We start from the raw sequence: 24751 nt of genomic DNA, 5'->3' as shown, positions 1-24751 counted from the left end.
CAAAGCAACAAGTTTCCACAACTAAACTGCAACTCTTGATAATTGTCAGGATCTCGTATATAATCGCATTTATCACCAATTTCCACCGCAGAACCTGAAAACGTAAATCCAATTTTTAAACTGAGTAAAAGGACAATTGTCACTTAAGTTTAAACCTAAAAGTTGTAATTAAATGCTGTAAACATGGTTACGTGAGTTTTGTGAAAAATTTGGTGATAGGGCCAACCAAGGGTCACCAACATTTAAAGCTAGAAAACACATTGATTTAATTAATCAATATACTTGTTTTAAATAAAAAGGTATTTTGTTTAGTTTCTGGTTTGGAGATTCTTAGCAACATAAAAAACAAAGCTAGTAGGTAGTCGCAAAATATGTTAGGTTTGTATTTATTGCTGCAACCATTATAGCACAGTAATACGGAAATCCAGTTAAATGTGTGAAATCATAATATAGCACTTGTTGCGGGGACCATATGATTGAACACATGTGATTGAGCCAACCAAGTGGTTGTAAAATTCTTAACAACTCCTAAAACAATGCTAGTAGGTAGTCGCAAACATATGTTAATTTCGTGTGTCATCTTTGAGTTGAATTTATTCCGCTTAACGAAAGAACACATTGCAACACAATTGCACTGAACAATCATCAAGTCGGAAATAGCTGCGCAACATTTAGACTTTTAAGTGTGCAAAAAAGTGTAGGCTATGTCACAAATGGTGGATCATGATTAAACGCGCTGCAGCTACACCAGCCTGTAAAGCATTAGGTGGCAGCAATTTTTAGCAGTTTTATCCCTGTTGTTTCATCGTGTATGAATCCAATATGGGAAACGCAAATGTCCGCAAGACAGTTTCTCCTGCTCAAGGAAGGAATATTAAACGCTTTTGGTAGGAAGCAACAGCCATTCAGGCAAGTACTATACACCTAGTTCTCCATTGTTTATCAAATAACCAACATGAACTAGGAGCCAAGTTTCTTCCAATAAACCACCACAAGCAAATACTGCGAGACATCAAAGCAACAGATGTACAGATACTACTTTGATTCTTTTCACATTCCATAATAAGCTGTGAACAGTAGCAATGAACACAAATGCATTTTCTCCTCTATTATGGAAGAAACAATAATGTCAAGATTAAGAGTAAAAATGAATCCAGCTGCTGTCGATTTGAGTAAGAACGATTTCGTTTTCAATTATATTTGTCGTTTTAAAAATTTCAGCACAAAGTCACACTTAACCCTTTTAGCATAGTTTCAATGGCATAAGACGCCTGGTTTGGGAATTTCCGGTAGGTAGCGCAATGGAACACAGTCATAATTGCTGAGTCAGCATGCAGCAAATTGCTGTATTATTGTCACCATAGGAGCTGAGTTTTAGAAAATTGCAAGGTGGCGGACATAAATAAAGACGTCATTTAATGTCACTAATGCGTACAACCACAAGAACTCAAAAAAAGCCAATAAAACTTTCTATATAAAGCTACGTTCGTCAAAATAAAAACAAAGATATGTTTAAAATAATGTTTATTTGGCATTGGCAACACGTTGCTGTAACGTTTATCGTTGGCTTAACAACGTTTCAAATAGTTTTGTCAAGTTTAACCATTTATTGCAACACATTTGCACTGTACACATCATTCACTGGCAGACAATATTGTTCCCAATTTTCTTCAAATTTTACGATATTTCGTACGATACCGCTACAAACTAACTAAAATATCCACGGTCCGCCACTGTGATTTAAAACACTAGGTGGTGGCGCTACCTCGCCACCGCCTACTCGGCGCCTATGATTGTCACCATAAACGCCTTTTCTCTGTTGCTCAACCAACCGAAATTCCCAAAACCGGGCGTCAGGTGAGTTGTTGTGTTAGTAGCTCTACCAACTATAGGACTGTTTCAACGTTGCAACCACTGCAAAACTTTTCATGCAACCAAACTGGGATATGACCCAAAGTCTTTATGGTTGCAGGTTGGTTTTATAATTTGTGCTTTGATTCAATAACCACAAATTATAAATAAAAAAGTTGATAATCATCAACCACAGTACGTGTGTGCATCCCTGGATAAAGACATCAGAATAATATAGGCCTAATGCTTTGCACACCGGGTTGTTTCTTACAACCCCAGCATACGAACAGGCCTGCTTGTCTGAAGTATGACTCAACAACTGCTTGACGATATCCGGTTTCTGATTGTATTCGTTACCTAACGACAGGATGTATTAGAATAGCCACCTGTCTTGCGGTGTTTAGATCGTAGTGGAGATGTAAGTGCTTTTACGTATATGTGCGTTCAGGAGATTTTAGAACATTTTTGAAAGCCGTTTGTTACCAGTCACCGCTATTTAAGTACTTCTAGCAAATGTAACGGTAATGATGATAGTAGAAATATTGTAACCTCAACGTTCTGGTATTTGTCAATTTCTGCCCAAAACTGTAACACAATTGTTAAAACATACAAAAAACAGCGATTTAAGACGTATAAGATGGGAGAGAAATTCCAGAAAATTTTATGCAAAACCCATTATTTTACCACTGGTGCATGGCATTGCACGTATAAAATAATTTTTGTTATGTTTAGTTGTTTGATTTAGTTTTCACAGGTTGTTTTGTAGCCAACAAATACAGACAAATATGACATTTTTCTCCTGGAAGTTTCTGGTCATCTTTTTCATTTCCTTTATAAAACTGGGTAAGAAAGTTAACTAGGCCTATGACGAGGATTACTAAACGTCCAGAATTTCCCGGATATATCCGAAATTAGGGCGTAAAATCTGTGTCCGGAGACAATTTCGTGACACTCATAATGTCCCAAATTCTTAACTTCAAGTACCTTAAACTAGCCCACAGCATTTATATATATGTATTTTTATGGAGATGAAAAGCTTAACATAACGGTTGTCTCTGCAGATTTTGATGTACGATGCTCCCTAAAGCGTATATTCATGCGACTACGCGTCCAAAAACCTAACACATTAACAGGGTCGGATTTTGTAAACATTTCCGTTTTTAAACTTATACAAAAACAAAATTTCGCTTTTTAGCTTTGTCCCAGTAATGATGTTTAATAAAAAGAGTACTGTTAGGATTGGTAACGTGTAACAATATGTTTATATTGCATTGCAATTGAACTTTGGTGTCGTCAGAGCTAATTATTAAAACCGTCCGGAATTTTGCCCACTCAGACAGTGTTTTTTTAAGGTGTTTTAAATTTCTCCAACGGTTTCCCAAAACTTGGACTTGCAACTACAACTACAGTTTTTGGTATTTGAATGAAACACTTGCGGTCTCTTAAAACTACTTAGCGGTCACCCAAACCTTAAAAAAAACCTGCACTCAGATATGCTAACCCTAGTATTACAATATGTTCCATGCCCGATTTATTTGAATAGAGTATGAAAGCTGGGACTACAACCTACAAATCTACAAATCAATCATTCGAACGCAAGGCGCAACTGCTGTCCACTTCACCCTTCGGCAGTTACAATTCAATATGTTTATCTCTGTATACTTTGACAGGTTTTGGGCAAATATGCCACGATTACCGATTTCGTTGTGGCGGCGGGCAATGTCTCCCAAGAATCTTTAGGTGCGACGGAGACCCATTTTGTGACACTGACGAAGAGAACTGTGACGGTATATGTTTATTTGTTTTATCTTTTTTCGCCATACATTTAGTTTGCTTTTAGTTTACAAGCTAAGTAGCCAGTCGCTGGACCTTTTCTAATTTTAAACAGCGTCTTGTCCAAGACCATTTGTCTATTATTGTCCATTATGGTTGTTGTCATGTTATTTCCAGAGGCTTTGATGTAGGGCATGTCAATCAAACTTTTGGGCCTAAACGGGCTGCTTAAATCAATTCAGGTTCGGGTTTCAAATTCATGCCTGCTACTACCGTATTTCAGAGTCATTGGTCGGAAAATTTTTCATATAGCCCTCTGGCTGATAGTTTGGCCATTTTTACATTTTCCTGCAATCGTTTAATGCAAACAAGCTTCTCAGTCCCGACTTTTTTGTTCTCTTCACTGTCGGGATAAACGTCTGATTTAATGCGCAACATGACGCGTTTCAACTCTATTCCTTTTTGCAGGAAACTGTGCAGCTGACGAATACGAATGCCAGTCAGGAGACTGTATCCCTCTCTTTAGGAAATGTGATCGAAGAAATGACTGTGCCGATCGCGATGATGAAGCCAACTGTACAAGTAATAGGACGATTATCTTATGATTAGAAACACTACATACGGATTAAGACTACGGATTAATTAATGTAAAAACATAATTAATGTAAAAAAGCGAAAGAACTTCTGTGTAAAAAATACACCATGTAGATCGCTTTGTATTTAAAAGTAAGCTTAACACTGACACAGTTTTTATGCCCTTTTGTCTCTTAAAGACCTTATGTCCTGTTCTTATATTTTTGTCAACGCTAGCCTTCCAACCGCTGGTTCGGTGTTGCTGTCTGTAATGTCACTTCACATACTTTGCGTTCACCCGTTTTTTAGTAATTATATTAACCGTGTTTGCTCAATTGACAACCTGCACTGACGCATGATGTATTTTTCATACACGAGTCCCTGGCAGTTATCTTTTAGATTAGATTAAGATACTGTTAAAGTTAAATAAATTCGAAGCGAGTGTGTATTTGCGGCACACTGTTGTGAAAAATCTAGTTTTTGATGGTGCAAGAAAAAGGTCAACAAATAATTACCATTCACCCAGTGGGAAAGAACATATTGAAACGAGTGTGTATTTGCGGCACATTCTTGTAAATATTATTTTTTGATGTTGCAAAATGAGGTCAACCAATAATTACCATTCACGCAGTGAGAAAGAACATATCGAAACAATTGGAGTTTTAAATTTTGAGCAGTTTAAGCAGAATAGAATTACAATCTTTTTTTCTGTATTTAAAAAATGCATTTCAAAAACGAATGAGTGCTCTTGTTTCGTTCTTAAATATATGTTTTCCACTTCATTTGAACCATAAAGGGTTGTGATTAAAATGCAAAGATCATCATTTAAAGCGCAATACCGAATCAGCCGGTCACCAAGCATTTACCGCCATATGGCAAGGCACAGGCTAGAAACATCTAGCCAGCGGTGGGATTCGAACCCACGACAGGTGTCTTTCCTAGCAATATGATTAAATATGTGCTATAACACTTGCTGTCGGGGCGAAATGTGTTTAACGGAGGACTTCTAGATCTGCTTTTGACTCTTGACCAAACGCTATTTGAATTTTCTTGCAGATTCGGAGGGTTGCAGATACCACGACTTCCAGTGCAAACCTTCAATGGTATGCCAATCAATTTCTGAGATGTGTGAGCCTGATGCTTGTCTACCCGACGATGAACAACCCGTCTGTAATGGTAAGATTTGTATGGTGACACGCTAGATGGCGTAGTTCGCGCATTGATATCTTCTGGGCAGTGCCGGATTAAGGGTCTGGTAGCCTGTAGGCACCTTTTATCAGTGGCCCGAAAATCAGGGTTGCCGACAAAAAAATTAGAACTATCAGTGTTGCCAATTTAAAAAGGGGCCTGGATTTTTGACTGGCCTGTAGGCACGTGCCTACTTTGCCTGATTGTTAATACGGCTCTGCTTCTGCATATAGCAATGTTATCGCCGGAAGTGGCCGTACGGTCCGGCTCGCCTGAAACACAAACAGACTCAAAAAAACTTTGTATGTTCTCGCTTTTAAGCATATTCTCTGTGTACAGCTGGATATAACTATCAGTTTATCATACCAAACGAATATTATCGCACACCGGGCCTATTTAAGGCGTTATACCAAATCAACTAGTCACCAAGCATTTTCGCATGGCAAAGCGTATATATATATACGTATATATATGCTAGAACATCTAGCCTGTGATGGGATTCGAACCCACGACAGAAGCTATTCCGGGTGATTCAGCATGGCGCCTTTAACAGGTCTGGCATACCATAATTTCAGTATAAGTGTGCCGCGATCGCTGGTCTACACCAATGCCTCAGAACTGATCCCAGTTATGGATTTGCAAGTTGATGTGTTTAAAGCAAAGGTGGGCAACCTTTTAGCATGCGCAGGCCAGAAAAGTAATGATATTGTGGGTGCGGGCCGCCATAGGCGCCGAGTATAAAAATGCAAGGTGGCGGACGTAAAATATGACTTCACTTCAAGTGACGTCACTAATGCGTGCAACCACAATAATCAAATTGGAAAATTATAATAATGCGGAACACAACCGTTTATAAGGTTCGGAAACACGCATCAATTCCGTTCGGCCGATGAAGAATAAAATACGAATTTTTAATGCGGTCGCGGGCCGGATACATGAAGCATTGGGAATTCGTTCGCGGGCCGCTCAAAAGCTTCACGCGGGCCGGATCCGGCCCGCGGGCCTTAGGTTGCGCACCCTTGGTTTAAAGTAATCAATGTTTTTTGCATTATGTCTGATTGCATGTAGTTGACGGAGAGTTATCCAGTATGAACGATGTTATACTACAGGTCAATGCGGTCCAGATGAATTCATGTGCGACAACGGAGCGTGTATCCCTCAATATTACCGCTGTGACAACGCACATGATTGCAAAAATGGTGATGATGAGATAGGATGCGACCCAAGTGATTATACAACAGGTGAATTTCTAGTCCTGTATGTTATTTTTCTTTCAAAAATCGTTTGCTGTTTTTAAAGCCGTGCTTTGTACCAGCGCTAGAGCTTTACTAACACAAGAACCCACGGCACAGCTCTGTCAATTTCCTATAGGTGACGCAACGAAACATATGCGTTTGCAATGGGGACAATTTCTGAGTCAGCACGCCTATGCTTCGTTGCGCCACCTATCAGAAATTAACAGGCCAGTGCCTTGAGTTCCTGCGCTAGTAGCTCTTCTGCATGCTTTACTATGCTGTGTTTTGTTTTAAATTACACTCAAATTTTACATAGCGGTGCATGCAACAAGCGCTATACTAAAATGCACAAAACTTTGTAAAGGAACCCGATTTAATATCTTACATCAGGGGTGCACAACCTGCAGTCTTAGGATTGCATAGACGAGTTTGTCCGGTCGCGATGTTAAAATGTATGTACATGCGGCCGTGACAGAAATAAAACTATTTTAACAAATACTTGATTTTTAAGCTGTTCTAAACCAATTTGGGTGGTACTGGAAAGAGTATTGCCAGCCTAGTAGCAGCAATATGGGTCAGAGTTTTTGTCCCCTTTTGTGTGCAAACAATGCGTAAAAACAGATACCACAAGCGTCACAATCTTTATTATGAGGTCATTAACGGTTAAGACTGTTTGTCAGATTGGTGTCCTGGTCAGTCTGTGCATCAACTTAAAATTTTATCTGCTTGTTTAAGGCGCCATCTATTTCTTTACTTCAGTAATTTTGAAACAAAATTAAACAGGGTATAATCAGCCGTGGGTGAAATAGGGACTAGCAAAAAGGTACAAAATTGTCTCACACAGACATATATGTATATATATATATATAAATCGCAAAGGGTGAATACACTGACCTTGTTTTAAAACTACGTACCAAGTTTAATAATACTTTTTCCTTTATCTCGTAGATGCGAACGGCTGTGCTGTGCATCAAGTGCATTGTACCATCTGCACACACATCTCAAAAGCTTGCTCCGAGTTCTGCCCTTTTCAGAGTCCTGGCGATTGTTCAGGTAGGAACTATCGCGTGCGAAGTCGCTTAATGTTTCAAATGGTTGTAAAAGTGTATGGTTACAAGACAATCTTGTATATAGCAGTGGTTCTAAACCAGAAACAACTCGAGTACGATTTTGCAAAAAGGTTTAGACCAGTGGTTCCCAACATTCCATGGTCCTGTGGAAACTGGATACTAATATCGGCTTTAAACAGGTCGAATAGAGTAAAAAAGGGTCCGCATTCGTAAAAAGTCTCTATATAGACAAATAGTATGCAAAATAGTTGATTAAAATAGGGAATTTTTAGTGGGTGGGTAAATTTACACCTGTGGCCCCCCAGAACACCGCTCGTGGCCGCCCTGGGGGGGCAAGGGCCCTGGTTGGGAACCATTGGTTTAGACGGTTTACGCTGGTTAAGAAAGCTTGATGGGCGACTTTGCAAACGCATTGTGATTTGTGACATATTAATACTCATGTGAAACACAGATGAATTGTTACCGGCAAAAGCACGTCGTACCACAGCGTATAGTGCTGTTGGATCTATCTTTCTGTTTGTACCCAAAACTAGTTGAGAACGACTGGGACAGGTTTTACTGTGTCGTCCATTTACCTAACAGAAATGCGTTCGGTAACACTTAGGAGTATGTTTAGATTATTAATGCAGAAAACGTGCGGTTAGAGAAAACATTTTATTCTAGCACGCCCTTTTATCGATGTAGGATTTCGCTCCAAAAAAATTTGGTCTAATAAAATCATTGTCCAACTGATTGTTGTATCTGCAAAATTAGCCAAGTTTATTCCCACCTTTTTAAAACTAAGCCTTTTCGATTCATCACTAGTAGAAATTTCGTATGTGTTGCCTACAGACAAAACGGTTTCTATACTTATATGAATGGATACTGGAGCTTTTGCTACAAGTAATATTAATCGTCGTTACAGGAGGTTGTTTGCCTGGCGAACATCAGTGCATTTCCGGTTATTGCCTCCCGGGAAAGTATGTCTGCGACGGATATCATGACTGTTTTGACGTTGACGATGACGAAGCCAACTGTACGGGTCAAGTTCAAGGTCCAGTCCCAGGTTTGTTTGTATACGGAGCGTTGGATTTCGATTTTAGCTCATGCAGCAGCTAAAAAGCAAGGATTGGATTCGAAACGCCAACTAAACGACTGCAAAGCAATTTAGCACCAACCGCTTGGTCATTTTGTAAAACGCCATTGTAGTTCGCAGTTGTCAGTTGTTGCATGTTTATTAAAAGTATAAAAACCGACATACCAAATTCGATAGGTAAAGCACGTCTCCCACTAGCACCAACCACGACTCCACGTGCATTCGCCCGCCACGTCAAGTATCGCCGCTTGCAACCACTGGGGCGCCACAGAATATGCATGACGTAATAATTGTGTAACAATTTAAGAGAGGCGATTAAAACCACCAATCTAACCAAATGTTCCAATTGACTTGGTAAATGGGATTTTTTTTAATCTTTTCAAAAGATTTTTTTCTCCTTTACAGAGATTACAACCAACTGCACATCAGCTGGAGTTTCTGCGAGGTTGGTTTGGCTTAAACATTACTTAATGATGCTCTTAAATAAAAAGAAACTTTTTTTGCTGTACATAATTTGAACAAAATGTGTCACTGTGCTCCAAGTTAAATAAAGTGCATAGATGTTTTCTTTTCCATGATTGTTATTTTTTCTACAATTTCAGTGTTTTAATTAATTTCAATTTTTTTTGTTTTTGCAGCCTTCCAGGAAGTTACGTCCGATCTTTGCTCCCCGGAGCTGGCGATCTGCTTGAATTGATCGGTGACGACTCGTTGCCACTGGTCGGTTGTGTTGCAGTAAAGGACAACGGCACTGACCAATATAACATGCTTTTTCCGCCTGGAATTGAAGCGTGTTCCGCAAATTTAAACGTAAGAACCAATTTACTGCTGATTAGTAAAAGTGTTTTGGTAACTATATTTAAATGCTGTTAATTTGTGTTGCTTGTAAGATGTTGTTTTAATATTGATTCTGCTGAGTCCGCTGTCAAGATATCTGTCTCACATCTATGCATTGTGTTGTTTCTTTGCAGGAAAGCGAAACAGAAATTGTGGTTACATACAAGGTGTCACTTGGTGCCGCTGCTGGCTCGTCACCACAAATAATAACTCGCAACGGGGAATCAGCAGTCGTTGTGTTTCAATGCGCTTACAACCGCTCAGGAATAGCTACTATGAATCAACCACTGTTGGCAATGATAAGGTTCGAAATCTGCACATCTCTTTGTTTATAGCAAATCTAAATGTATGTTAATAATGAGCTAGAATCTCAATTACCACTTGCAAGTAACTCATAGGTGGCGATTGAGGTCGATATGACAGACTCGTGTAATTCATTGTGATTTGTAAATGACTGTCCATTTATAGTATTCGAGCACCAACACCTCAGTGCAGATCCCAGTCAATAATAAGTGCATGTTGATAGTTGAATAATAATGTAAAAGGCTGTAAGTGTCTGGTTCCGTGTAAGGACTTTTGCCTTGCTAGATGTAGTGCAGTAAAATGTGTAAATTTACAAATCCTCTTCTGCAGCCACCTCGTAGTGGATTTGGGCTCAACATCATCATCATTCACTATGGAAATGGCTCGTTACACATCGGACCGTTTTAATAGAATTGAAACCGAACAAACGATAACAATTGGATCCCCTGTTTACATTGGTGTTTACATCGATGTGAAAACTGACGCCAACTTGCATTTGCAGGTATGGCTTAAAAAAACATTTAAATACTCATTTTTCGTTACTACTTTACGTGTTTAGGGAGTTGATTGTGTTCTGACGCCCATTGAAAAAAATTATGAGACCGTTTATCCTGTTACCATCGGAGGGTAAGCGCTTGTAATTCAGGTTGACGAATGTTCCACATTAAAATGTTCCTTTTTTCAGTTGCGCTGCGCCTGATCCTCTTAATGCGGGTGGGAATGTCATCTACAACGTAACCGACTCTCGCCAGTTTAACTTTTCGTTCCTGGGATTCAGCTGGTCTGGTGTTCAAGATGCTAACCAGGAGATATGGGTTACATGCAAAATTACTATCTGCGAAAAAACGGAAAACAACGACTGCAAAATGGTGTGAAGTATTCCTAAAATATACGTAAAATAATACAGGACAAGTGGTAGCACATGAAACAAACCTATATTTACATGCCATTGTTAAATGCCCTTCATTATCTGCAATCAGCAACGCGTTTATTACGCATAAATTTTTCCAGTTTCTCATAAATCTTTTCTCAGGACTGCCCACCTGACGAACCAATGCAACCTCCTCTGATCGGTCCAATGAAAAGATCAATCACAGACGAAACTAATGATGCAACAAGAAAAATCTCTATAGGACCCTTTGTCCTTGCACCTGAACTTGTCAATGATCAACTTGCTTGCCACAAGGTAAAACTTTTGTATTGCCACTTTATGTGCAATTACTAGGGATGGGCTAAGCCTTTACTAGGGATGGGCTAAGTACATTAATTAGGGATGGGCTAAGTACAGCTTAATATACGCCAGTGACGTAAGGGAGCTGCGAAAACTTTAAATATAGCATGAAATTGAGAATGTTTGTGACGTCACAATGGACCGAGCGTGTTTGCCCGATCACCGATCATTAACGTGAGTTGCTCGGTGTTCAACTGAACCAGTGGTTCTTAACCTTTTTGCTGTAGTTTCCCACTAAAGTCAATCACCAACTTCGAATTCCCCCCTCTGTTATTTTTATAATCATGTTTTGTGCCCTACGTTAACAAAAAAATCTTTAAATGAAATGATTTTGTGGAGCGATTTGGTCTGGACCCGAAAGGTATACTGCGATCTTATTTAGTTTATGAAGTGCTTCTGTAAGAGATTACACTTTTTGGTATAATAAAGACTAAAGAGTCTGCTCTGCTTGCATTAGTCATTTATTGCATCACAATTAACAAAGGAAAGGCTTTTGTTCGCGCATAATAGCAAAGTCATTGATGGTTTAGTCTTCTCTGTGATGTAACAGATTTAAATGTGTCTTGTAAACCTTGATGAAATCCATCTTAGTAACTTTCAACGGTTAATTCTAAACCGGGTTTGACCCTCGTGCCCGGGTCTGCTCTTGAAAAGCTTACATAATTTCCCTCCGAAAACATTAAATTTCCCACCGGTTAAGAACCACTGAACTAAACAAAACTTGTGCAAATTTTTGCGCATTGCTCGTAATTGCATTGGTTATAACTTTTTTAAACTGTTTAACAGGACGAAGTTGGATGCTCTCACATGTGTGGTGTCGACACGACAGGTGATGCTTACTGCATTTGCCCTGGAGGACATTTCCTGATGAAAGATGGAAAGACTTGCCTTGGTAATGAACAATTTAAATTGTCTCATGACTATATGTTAGGCCTCTTTTAAACGTTATTTCTTTTAAAAACATGAGAAGGTTTTCAAAAATTTTCACTCTAGGTAAGGACCGTCAAACATAAACCGGCACGCCGTGTGGTCCAGATAGCTCTATCCCGTATACGTGTATTGCAGAGGTTGCCGACATCTGCTTTACGCCTGCACTAGTTGGACGAAAACTTAACCGAATCAATTTCTCTGCACACATTGTTGTATTATAGTCTGCAAGTAGTGACTTAAAAAAAAGCATGAAGAGTTTGATAAAGGCCAAAGGGGCCTTGTTTTTAAAAACATTTTGTGTTATAGTCTGCAAAGTGCGACTTGAAAACCTAGTATGAAAGCATGAAGAGTTTGGTAAAGGTCAAAGGGGGTTTGTTGTGAAAACATTTTAAGCTTTTCATTCTTTTCTAAAACGCAGAATAACAAAAATATCCTCATAAGGAAATGAACTTATATCTAAAACTTATCACTTACAACTATTTGTTAGAGGCTAACAGAGGTCTTGAGACACTGATGGAGGTCTCCCTATTCTCGAGTCTTTGCCTGATGATGTTGATCATTCTCATCCTGGCCGTTGTCATGGCGATGAAGAAGAAAGATGTGAAAAAGATTTAGAAATATTGGGAATAACAAGAAGTCTGCCGAATGAAAATATGATGATGCAACAAATTATTTCAAAGACATCTAATAGTCTTCTTTACATGGATTTCATTTGATTTTCGTGTGGTTGTTTCAATACAAAAATAACCCACTCAAATTGGCTTGTTCAGAAAAGTGGTCACTTGCTCACACAATTCATTGGTTATTTTATACTATCTAAAACAAATGCAACTACAAATACATTGGCAATTAGGAAGTCTTCCAACATTATGCCAAGTAAATGAAATTGATACATTACTGCTAAAAACTTTGGAAATGGACGTAAAAAGCACTTGCAAAAAGGAACAGTAAAGAAAGACATAGAAAAAGTTTTAAACTACAACAAAAGTACAGATTAAGTTAAAAATACTTCAGTTAATTAAATAATGACTTCAAAAGCATAGACTAACAATGATTGTATTGTATAATAACTTAATTGAAGAGATTTTTGTAATTTGAAAGAAAATTGTAAACCTTCATCTTTTTCAGTCGTTTGTTTCAGCATTTTTTTAAATCCACAGCAACTCCCAACAAAATTAGAAAGCACTTTTCTATGTGTTATTTTTAACAAAAACATCTGTTGTTTCAAATGCTTTGAAAAGGACATAGCTTGGTATGCTTTTCCTGCAATTAATTTTTGGCAAACTTAGTTGTATATACTTTCACATGACAACTGTCCAGGTATAACCCTCGCAAGTCCAAGTGCCTCTCTGGGAGGTCCCTATGTCAAAATTATGAGTGGACCCTATTGATATACAATGTGCCGAATTTTCCAGATCTCCAACAATTGTTTTAATAAAATAATCTAGTTTGACTACAAAATATCCGGAACTATCTAGATTGAAAAACCAAACAACCAAAAATATATTTAAACATAAAATACTTTTTGACCGATATACTGCTTATTTTATCACAAAAGTCATAATAAAGTTTAAAGTAGTCCGATTTGGCACGTGTAGTATTTTAGCACAGAAGAATAAAACAGAAACATATTTATTTATTTTTTAAATATTGGGCATGATATTCTTTTTGCAAAAATGGTCAGGTAATAAAAATCCCATAGCTCGAAATCCCGGTGAAAACACTTTATTAAATCTATACATGATGGGCATGTTTACTTTATGGTCGAGGCAAACAAGTTAATTATGTGATGCATTGTTTACTGGCGAATCTGAAATAACAAACATCTTATGGAAGGCGATTCCGTCTCAGTGAAGATGGACACGCTGGATGAAGCAGTCGTGCCAAACTCACCCACAGCGTGAGACAGAATGTCAGCGACCACTTAGTTGATTGTCGTGTTGACGAAATTCCTTGTAGTCCCGGAGTCAGATTTGCACAAGAATAAACACTGGCCCCGGTTGTCGTTGCAAGACGTCTCTCGTCACAGTCGGGATACTGTTTAAGGCTGCTTGCTGCCTAATAGAGAATATAAATTGATTTGATGACGTCACACCGAGAAACATTAACCACGAACATTTAACTACTTGCGATGTCATAAAATAACAGAGAGAGAGAGAGTCTATTCAAACAAAAATTCACTTACGGGCTGTTTAGATACGGACATTGTATTTCCACATATTCAATACGCCCAGTGTTGTCCCATTACTGCACACTGTGGACGATAAATGTTGTGTTATTTGCCGGCGTCGATCACAAGTCAAGTAAAAGCGGCGCACAAAATCCACCAGTGGTCGCTGTTGTTTCACGATTGCACCGAAACAAACACACTTGCGTCAATTTCCAAAAAGATAGTGACGTCATTTTAAGTGACTTTTACGATAAACGTAAAATAATTGTGACTTGATATGTTACGGCGGTTCAGGTTCGTCGTACGAGACAATATGTTGTCAGGTTTAATCGTGGCAATGTACTGACAAGTTTTTTTTTGTCAATTCACACCTTGTTGATAAATTTGATACGCCCGACCTTTATCATTCTTTCGAATTGCCCAATGTTACTTACCTTTGTGGATTGTGAATTTTTATCCTGAGGACCTGGTGTATCACGGCGTCAGTGGCAAGTCGATCCGCGTAAACAAATCCGCCAGTGGTCGCTGTTGAATGACGACTTCTTTCGGGGATTTCCCCTTGGTTGTTTGACTGCAAAATCTGCCCTTCATGATTTCATCACATTTCTCAGTAAGCAGCAAGTGCTGTCTTGCTACAGTGATTCCTCCCACTAGTTGGTAGTTGTATAGGAAGGTAGGACTGTAAGGTAAATGACATTACAATATAAGTTGTTAAGTAAACATTTAAAGCTTCACAAAGTAAACTGTTTATGCAATTCAATGCACTAAAATATTGTTAAAATTGAAACCTGATGAAATGACACAAACAAATAAATAAAAGTCAGAGTCCCTTCACAGACTATTATGTAGTGAAACGTAATAAATAAAACAAGAGGCAGACAAAAAGGTCATTGTCAAACACAAATTAATGTCTTAACAAACTAATTTTGTATTCAATTTAAGGTCAATGTAAATACAAACTTCCTGGATCAGTGCAAACACGAACTGTGAAATTTACAAAAAAACAACACAGTATTTGCAGGTTTGGCAGTGAAAGTGTTAAGTCAACATTGCTTGCAATTTGTATTTTTGCACAAGCCAAAGCAAAAAATGTAATACAAACCTACAAACAGGCATAATGACTTTTTATCACAATCATATTTTCCAAGTAGTGATTATTATTACAGCAGCATATCCACTCTGGTCATCTGCAGTCAAACCTTTTTGAGAAGTTAGCAGCCCAGCTCTCTAGTCTGATACTGAAAGTCAACAGTTTTAAATAAACATTTACAAAGTAAAACAAGTATCAATACAAAACAACATAAACTTACACCAACTTTTGTTGACTGTAAAATATCATCCATATATTTGCATACAAAAGCCAGTTAGAATCTTGTTCATGTCCAATAATAGTTCATTTCACCAAATCTTCTTTTTTTTTATTATCTACTCTTTAGTGAGTGGAGCATTATGATGTGATCAATTGTTTGGACCTTTATGTGATACTGTTGTAATGTTGGTGCTGTTTGAAAGAAGGAAAATCGCATAAGGTAGACATACTCTACATATTCAACCTAATATGACCCAAACACCCAATATTTATTGCATAAAACCCTATCGGAGTTGTACTAAGTAAAACCAGTGAATATAAAACTGTCATTTAGAAAGAATACACTTATTACAAGAAGAAAAATTAACATTTAATCAGCATAATATAACTCTTAAAAAACAAACCTTGGCCAAACATCTCTTCTTGAATGTAAAAGTTAAAAGATTTCAAAATGTGAACAGTTTATATATTTATTGTTTGTGCAAAAAAAGTTAGAAAAGTATAAAAACAACAGCAAGGTTTAGTTAGAAAAATACATCAAACATTAACTAATCAAAGTGCTTGTATAACTACATTACATCTTTGCCTTTATCTATACTGTAACATTCTAAAAATAAACAGTTTCAATTAAAAAATTCTCAGGTGGTACACAACATGCAAAGAACCATACTGAACAACACAAAATAGCTGTACAAAAATTGCAAGAAATGTGCGGGTAGGAATTCAGATTAAGCTGGAAAATACCTGTGATAAGTCACTGATGATTGGATACTCGCACGCAATTCGTCTGCACTTGAAGTATGACATCACAATCACAAAGTGGTGGTGTTTGTGACATCACAATTGCAATGATAAAAACCATTGTGAAATATACCACTCAGTTTTGTAGGATGGCATGTAGCAGAAATAAAAATAACTTTTATTATCTGTCTACACCAGTAATTCCCTGAGCAACAATTGAATGAATGGAACTTTTTTCTAATTCCTTTTTAATTATTTTGTAGTCCTGCCGAAAGTCAATACATTTATTTTGCATTTGCAACTTTTTGATGCAAACATCCCATGAGGGAACGGGTAGATTTACGGAATCGCAGTGAAGAAAGAGAGACTGATGTCGTATCTTTTGGTCTTTTTTGCATTACTTCGTGGCATCGTTTGGTTTGTTAATTGGATCTACATGCACAATAGACTTTCCATTCCACAAACTAACATAAACAATTTTTTTTGCTGCGACCAGAAAACCTGGCAGTGGAACCGATAATAAGCACGGTGACCTATTGTTGTCAAACCGGTAAAGCAAATATCTTTATTATGGCATGACCTTTGCTCACATCGGATACCACTTGTGAGAAATAGGCCTGAGAAAAAGTGCAACATATATCTCAAATAACATTAAGCTGTACAAACAATTAAGTTTTTGTACGAAATGTGAATACAGAAAAGTCATGTTGTGCTCGTGTACGTGTGTGTAAATTAAGTCCCCTGAAAACGTTTTGAATAATAAGACGACCCTGATCTGAAATCTAGCATGCGTCAACTAGTGGAATAAATAGTTAAATTTAAGTGGGCTTTTTTCAGCGAAGAATTATTATGTCACATGCTGCAGCTATATAATATATTATACATGTATTAAATAAACACATGTACATAAATACGATAATTTAGTAAACACATGTATTAAAAAATCTTTTTAAAAACATCTAAACTTTCAACCCAGGGAGACAGCGCCAATATCCTCACCAATGAGAAAGATTTTAAACAATTTAATCGTTTTGTGCAATAATTATTACAACATCATATATGTAACGTTGCATAAAAGAATCAAAGAAAGCAAAAAAAGATTTAAAATACTCGAAAACCACAAAAACGGGTTCAGTGCTTCTTTTTTCGGTTGTGCCCAGGAAAAGTTCCCATGTATTTAGATATAATAGACAACATCACTTCGTCAGCTCCCCCTCCGATGGAAACAACACGGTAGTCCCTGAAAAGATTTTATACGATTTATATTGAACCGAATTAAAAAACACTTCAAAGAAACTTGTGCTTGAGTAACATTCTGTAACCAAAGTGTTTGAAAGCATAGAGAATTTTAACGCAACAACAACAAACACGTATTTGTACAAATGGATCGTGATCGCCACGTTTACATTTTTTAGGCAAGACAAATTTATTTTCGCTTATTCTTAATCGGAGAAAATGAATAAAATTAAAAAATAGAATAAGAATACTCTAAACTTTAGGCAAAAACTATATTAGTTCCTTCAACTAAGAAGACCTATCTAACGCTGGAAGGTTGCCAACACATCCAGTAAGTTTCCACACCTCATGTATCTTAATATAACAGTTTCTTCGATGCATCCCATTCCACTCCAATATTGCAAACAAGCGTCAAAAACTTCCCTCACGAATCTTCCGGCTTTCACCTTACACATTGAGACCAGGCTTGTTACGTCATGGCCCTTGACATAGAGACCTAGAACAAAAGTAAGTAAGTGTTCTTTTAACTACATTGACAAACAGCAAACAATTTGAAACTCAAAGATTAGGAAAACAATTAAATATGTTTTTCGATAACATGTTAAATGCTTGCGACTGCAAAACGAAACACATGCTTCTTCACGCTACCCACCACAAAACTGTTTAAAACGGTTGGTTTTTATGGACTATAAGTAAATGCAAAGCATTTGCACAACAGTATTGTACGACTTGTTGAAGTTCTAAGTTATAAAAAAACTTTGTGACCATCAGGGAGTTGTTTATGGATAAGTTTTATTACCTGTTGTTCTACAAAGCAGCGAACGTAAAGCCTCGATTTCAGTCTGAAGCTCAGCAAGACGGAAATGAACGGCCTGGTTGTCGTAGTTTTCGAACTTTTTCCGCTCCCTCGTATGCGCTATGGTTTCGGAAATCGCAGTTTCAAGCGGTTTCAAAACTTAAACAATATTATTTTCTAACAGTCTATGCCAGTAGTTCTCAACTGGTGGTCCATGGACCACTAGTTGTCCATTACAACGTTTTGGGTGGTCCTCAGGACGTCCACCAAATTTGTTAATAAACTAGAGATAATTGCATATTATATATTGAAACAGTTTAAAAATGTTAGCTGTTAATTAATGTATCTCACTTCTTGAAAATCAAATCGGTTTTAAAAAATTGTGTTTCAAGCCCAAATGGTTGTTTCTTATGCGTACTTCAATCTTGCTCAAAAATGAAATGGGCCATGATATTAGTTTTATTGGGCCGGTGGTCCATGGGCCGAAACGAGTTGAGAACCAATGGCCTATGATATCATTAATTAAAAAAAAAACTTTTTTAACACAACAACGTTTGTAGTCAAAAAGTTATTTTTTTTCTAATTACAATGCTTACAACAAAATATGAAAAGTACTTTGTAGCTTTTGTTAAAAACAAACGCATTGTGGTAAAGATAACATTACTGTACAGCTTGTACACAACCGGGATAGGGCTCTCCACCTAAGTGTCATTTTTTGTTTCGACGTACTTTGACACTTTGAAGTGAATTGTTAACAATGGACAACGAGATCGGCACTCACCTGTAGCTACTATAAATAATCTATCATCTTGAAACTGCAACATTTGATAAGTAAATCCTTTCCCCATTTCACCAATTACAAAAGACTTTGGTACACGGACATCTTCAAAGAAAATCTGAAGAAAAATCTGACCATTTGTAACAACAGAACAAAAATTCGTTTCAGTTAAATGATGAACATGTTTATAGATATTGGGTGGTGACAAAGGCCTGCAAGAAGCAAAAATACCGAGGAACAACTGTCACCGCATGAGTGAATCACTGCATGACTGACTTTTTGAATTTTTGCGCCACACAACAACCACAAATAATACAAGTTAGTACCTGGGCATTATCAGAACAGTTCATTCCAATTGTATCAATCTTTTTTGCCCTTTTGACCCCTGGGGTATCCATGGGAACGCAGATTAGCGATTTGTTGCTATATACAGGACCGTCATCTGTTATAGCAAGGCAACACATCCAGTCAGCCTGAAGAAAATATTGCTTTAGTTGATTTGAGTTAAGTTTGAGTTGAAAAATCGTGGCATCACAATTGCGATAATTAAAATATTCACTAAGTCGGAAATAGCAGCACAACGTACAAACGTCAGGACACAATTGGTGGATAGATGATAGACGCGTTGTAAACTTTGGTGTAATTCGATATGCAATGTACGTTTGGGAGTATAAGTTGTAATAAAACTCTATACACTTTTGTTTGCGAATTTAATAGAGTCGCGAAGTCTTATAGTCGTAAGCTAACTATCTTATACTATATATATATACAAGGGTTACTTATTTCTTGCCTTTTCTGTCATTTTTTTGCCTAAGACAAATTTGAGTCCAGTTTGTGACAAACACGATAAAATTACGGTGAATTTTTTTAAGGGCCATGAAAAGGGGTGGCTAAAAAAGTCGCCGGTTAAAAAAATGCTTAAAAACCACTTTAAAACATTTTTTTATTGAAAATACCAAATTTGATTGTCGAAACGTTATGTTTTTACAAATAACTGGCTAGTTTGTTTCTTGTTTGAAAACCACTGTTTTAATAGAAACTTAGGTTTATTTTTTGAACAATTGCGAAATCTGTCTTCAAACAACACCCTATTACAAAGAAATCACCTGCAATCCGTTGGTAACCCACATCTTTTCTCCGTTCAATATGAGGTCATCACCATCAGATATCGCAGTGGTTCGAATACCTAAAAGAATAAATACATTTATCGGAACGATGCTATCACTTAACTCTTAGTGGTCATTTGTTATTTCATTGTCACATTAATGTAAAAACTTCATGGCTCATATCATCTACTTATTCTACTACATCGTTGATTGCGAAGCGAGCCAATAATATTGGAGAGTTTTTTTTTATGGACTATGTGCTCTAGAAAAGTTGAACCTGAAAAAAAAATGACCAACGACCTACTTGCCACGTCAGATCCCGAACCACTCTCACTGACACCAAGACATGCAACCATATCTCCTGATATTGAGGGCTGCAAGAACCGCTTCTTTAGTTCGTGACTTCCAAATCTGTACATAAAATATTTTACAGACGATTTCTGTTTAAATGGACTACAATTTGCTAAAACAAAATAAACAAAAATGCTCCCCTAGGAAACAGAACAAAGCCTATAATTCGGTACATGCAATAGTATCAAAGTTTTGTGCACTTATTTTTTTAGTTTCTGGCCTTAAAAAATACAATTAGGCATTTATCATTTTGTTTATCAACTAACAATTTTATTTACACCCTAAACTTCTGAAATTAAGTTAAAAAAACAATTGTAGGATAGAAGAATCAGATTGAAAATTTTAGAGTTCCAGTATGCCAAATCTCACCGCATTACATCGGCAATGTTTTTTGTTTCTCACATAAATACCTGGCAAGTGCAGGTGTGGCTATGTCGGTCTGGGCCCCAAACGCCATTACAACCCCCCCACATCGAATGTTACCCATTTCCTCGCACACGACAACGCTGTAACTGTAATCCAACCCAAGTCCTCCGTATTCTGCGCGAAAAAAAAACACTAAGAGGAAAATATGAAATCGGTTGATTTGTGTCAAATTAAGTGTATTTCGCTTAGTGAAAGAATACATAGCGACACAATATCACTAAAACAATCACCAAGTCGAAAATAGTTGCGCAACGTTGAAACGTTTTGGAGAGCATAAAATTGGATGGCACAATTGGTGGATGAGAGCTAAACGCGCTGGAGCCACACCGTCATTACAAGCCATTAAGTGAATGGGCTCACGAGAAAGGGAGGTTGGCGCATTGTGAGTAAAACGCTTTATTAGTTTCTACATACAAGTAGCTGAGACAACCTATATGGAGCGGTTGGAGAGTACAACAATATGATAGTGTGAGACATTTTCTTTCACTTATACAAATACATCACATCTTAAATGGACTTTTATCCGTATTACAAATATGAAACCACAATGCTATATTTAGAAATCAGCAGCTAAATTTTTCAACTTTACACCATTTCAGACTTTCATAATCATGGCTATCTTAACGTTAAATAGGCCCAATGCGAGGCACAAGCTACATACCTATTTTGTGGTGGACGAATGGTTGTGATAAATAACCAATTAACCGGTAGGCGTAGACTTTTACAAAATACCGGGGTTGCGACTTGTGATCAGCGCCGATATATATACCATGTGCGGTATGGGAACAAATACCGATACCTTACATACACAAGTAAAACGTGTTTTGGCCTATTGTTTCTCCCACATTGTTTTGCAAAAAGTCACGTAATACATTTTTTGCGGTTAGAACGTTTGCTGTTCGTCTTTGAGAACATATGCAAGCACTGAAATGACGATTTGTCGAATCAGCATTTTGAACGACAATTTAGTTTCAAGTAATTTGTTACTGCGGGAAATAAAATTAAAGCGATTTATGTTTCAAATACAGGCTGTTTTGCATTGTAGTCAACCAAACTTAGGTAACAAGTTTAGACCGTTACAGTGCTTTGTAAATGGACATTAAACACGGATTTGGAATTGTTAATACAGATCTGCGCAAAAAACGTATACAAGTGGCTACAAGCATCTTATAATTGTTTAGTTTTTTTTCGAGATTTAACAACAACAAATTTTTTTTTAGATTTTTTTGTTTTTTTAGGAGGTTTTGCGTCAAATAATACGAACATTATATTCATGTTATTCATGTTATGTTGCAATAAAATGCTGTTTGTTTTAAAACAACTACAATTGTTGCGTTTAAATTTATGTTGTTCGGCCAATGACCTGACAAAAACCGACATAACTTAAAAGACAGAGCAAAGATTCCAATAAGATGTTATACAAAGATTAAGGCCGTAGATCAAGGTGCGCGGAACCCCGTACTCTACGCCACTGCCGCTACTATGCGAAACACGCGTGGTCAAAATTTTCTTTGTCTGGTTTCGTGCTTGGCTGATTTCGAGCGCTCAAGTGTGCGGGTTTTAAACTTGAAAAAGTTGGTTCGTTTGGGAAAAACAACCACAGATGGTACGCTTTTGACCTTGAATTTAATTACTGACTTGCTGCAACTACATGTTGTTTTTTATAATTGGACCGACACAAGCATATTAGTCTGTGTCTATTAGCCCACTTTGAAGGGAGATTCATAATAATTTTATTTTATTTTCGGCAAAATACTTCAATTGCGTAAATCCGTTTTAAAAAAAAAATAGTACAGTTTGATAACAGGCAAAAATAAGTGTTAAAAGTGTTTGTCCATTACCACAAAAAAAGCAATCAAACAATTTTCAACAAGTTTTATGTTTTTGTGGGTCTATTACCAGTGTGTTCGTACATACAGCAACTGACCTTTTGGTTTCGAAACTCCAAGAAACCCAGCTTTTCCTAATGTTTTAAAAACTGTGTGTGCAGGAAAAATATTATCGTCCTCCCATTGGTCAACAAACGGGTTGATATCATTTTCAATTATCTGGAAATTAAAAAAATAATGGTGTGAAAAGTTTTAACTAGTAACAGAATCTGCAAGACAAGTTGTTCTTCGACACCTCCTACTTCTAGATATAGTAATTTTATTAGTAAACAACAGCAGAAATACAAATGCAAGCAGGGCCACAGAAAACTTCTCTAAAATAGTCAATCTACAACCACCAACTTACTTAACACATTTTATTCCAACTGTCTATTCTAGAATATGCAATCTGACCCATAAAGTAGGCAAATTGTCTAACTATTTAAAAGTGGATTGGGTATTCATTTATTTCTGTTGTCCAAACAAGAACAGACTGGAATAAATTGAATTTGCATAATACGTTGATTGTGTATCATGAAGAATCGATTACATAATTGCATGGTTTGAATGTTTTTTCCATTAGATATTAATTAACCTTCCACAAAATATCTTATTGTTTTGTAAAATACTTTCAAACCTTGTTTAAGGAGTTCCTCATTTGCTCGTGATCCCAAGTAAAGGTACTTTCCTCCGCTAATTCCCATGATCCAATCGTTGTTTGGACCGATCGACAGTTTTGAGTTTGTGCAGGTTTTCTAGTAAAATTCAAATTGAATTAAATATCCGCCGATAATGATTGAACAATGTTCTTGAAGGCTATAAAATACTGCTACTGTATACTCAACCAAAACTGTAAGATAAGATGTCAATTACACAATCGGCTCAGTATTGCCAGTGTGGCGTTTCTCCCATCCAATTGGTCTGGTTTTTAACATCGAGTTGACTGGGCAACACTGAACAAGAACTCAACAACTGGAAGTGAGATTAGGTAGCTGTTATCCCTAGCTACAATATTAGTTAGATCCTGATCTTTTTACGCTTGAGATAAAATGAAAACTTACCCATGTACGGGGAATTTAGACTTTCCAAAACGTCTTGGCAAGAGTCGCAAAAATTTCCCTGTCGAAATTTTTAACAAACAGCATCAGTTCTCTTAAACCAGCAAGGTAGCAAACACAGATTCATTTTAGTGCGCAACAGCTTCTTTTCCAAGCGTTTCGATTTCCACCGTTTGTAAGAAACAAGCGCAATCACAAGTGTCTGACTGAATACAGACTGGATAGCAACTGGTATCTATTCAGAACTCTCAAATAAAAGAGAAAATTTCAGCACGTACGTTGCGAGCCGGCGGTCTCACTGTCACTGGAGCGTAGCCTGGCAAAGGCGTATCAAGTTCAACTACATATATACTGCAAATAACGCCTTTTTTGTTGAATTCTGACTGACTCGTGCATTTTTCGTCAGTTTTGGTGTAAATCTTGTTTTGGAAACGTGGGAGATTTTAAATTTCTTCACAGTTACACAGTTTTACAGACTATAAAACGTTTTTCTATTATTTACTTCCTTTGACCTAAAATTTATCCCCAAGTTTGTTTAAAACAATAACAAGCGTACATCATTTAAGCAATTTTGCCTAATAAATTCCCAAAGCATGTTAAATTAAATTTGTCCCCATTTGGTATCCTTTAAACCAGTGGTTCCAAACCAGGGCCCATGGCCCCCCAGGGGGGGGGGGGGGGGGGGGGCAGGTGTAGATTCACCAGAAACACCCACTAAAAGCCATTTTCTTTTTAACATTATTCCATAATTTCATCGAATATTTCACATACTATTTGTCTATAGTGAGGTTTTTTACAATTACAGATTCTTGTTTGCGCTATTGGACCTCTTTAAAGCCGAAATTA

The 24751-nt window shown here is 37.2% G+C and overlaps 2 protein-coding genes and 1 long non-coding RNA gene across 3 annotated transcripts; 1 reads left to right on the top strand and 2 right to left on the bottom strand.

The window, feature by feature from the left end:
• Positions 1 to 2587: 2587 nt before the first annotated feature.
• On the top strand, positions 2588 to 12809 carry LOC145214994 (uncharacterized). Its single transcript, XM_080083648.1, has 16 exons — positions 2588 to 2694; positions 3522 to 3638; positions 4093 to 4206; positions 5254 to 5373; positions 6495 to 6626; positions 7569 to 7673; positions 8595 to 8735; positions 9171 to 9210; positions 9404 to 9575; positions 9737 to 9906; positions 10236 to 10407; positions 10465 to 10532; positions 10591 to 10774; positions 10939 to 11091; positions 11923 to 12028; positions 12554 to 12809. The coding sequence occupies exons 1-16, from the start codon at positions 2637 to 2639 to the stop codon at positions 12679 to 12681; spliced, it is 1980 nt and encodes a 659-aa protein (XP_079939774.1). The 5' UTR covers positions 2588 to 2636; the 3' UTR covers positions 12682 to 12809.
• Positions 12810 to 13807: 998 nt separating this feature from the next.
• On the bottom strand, positions 13808 to 14623 carry LOC145213975 (uncharacterized). Its single transcript, XR_013856937.1, has 2 exons — positions 14252 to 14623; positions 13808 to 14124 (listed from the first exon to the last, which is right to left on the bottom strand). It is a non-coding gene; the product is annotated as an uncharacterized LOC145213975 (long non-coding RNA).
• Positions 14624 to 17417: 2794 nt separating this feature from the next.
• LOC145212184 (putative acyl-CoA dehydrogenase 6) lies at positions 17418 to 23782 on the bottom strand. The gene is made up of 11 exons (XM_080080225.1): positions 23721 to 23782; positions 23485 to 23602; positions 22907 to 23027; positions 20964 to 21093; positions 20507 to 20613; positions 20203 to 20282; positions 19423 to 19569; positions 19100 to 19214; positions 18322 to 18477; positions 17868 to 18018; positions 17418 to 17526 (listed from the first exon to the last, which is right to left on the bottom strand). Exons 1-11 carry the CDS (start codon positions 23780 to 23782, stop codon positions 17418 to 17420), a joined length of 1296 nt encoding a protein of 431 aa, XP_079936351.1.
• Between the last annotated feature and the right edge of the window lie 969 nt (positions 23783 to 24751).

Source organism: Phallusia mammillata, chromosome 2 (genome assembly GCF_965637545.1).
Source record: "Phallusia mammillata chromosome 2, kaPhaMamm4.hap1.1, whole genome shotgun sequence".
Classification (NCBI taxonomy): Eukaryota; Metazoa; Chordata; class Ascidiacea; order Phlebobranchia; family Ascidiidae; genus Phallusia; species Phallusia mammillata.
The sequence above is the reverse complement of the archived record's forward strand: the minus strand, read 5'-3'. Positions and strand labels throughout refer to the sequence as shown.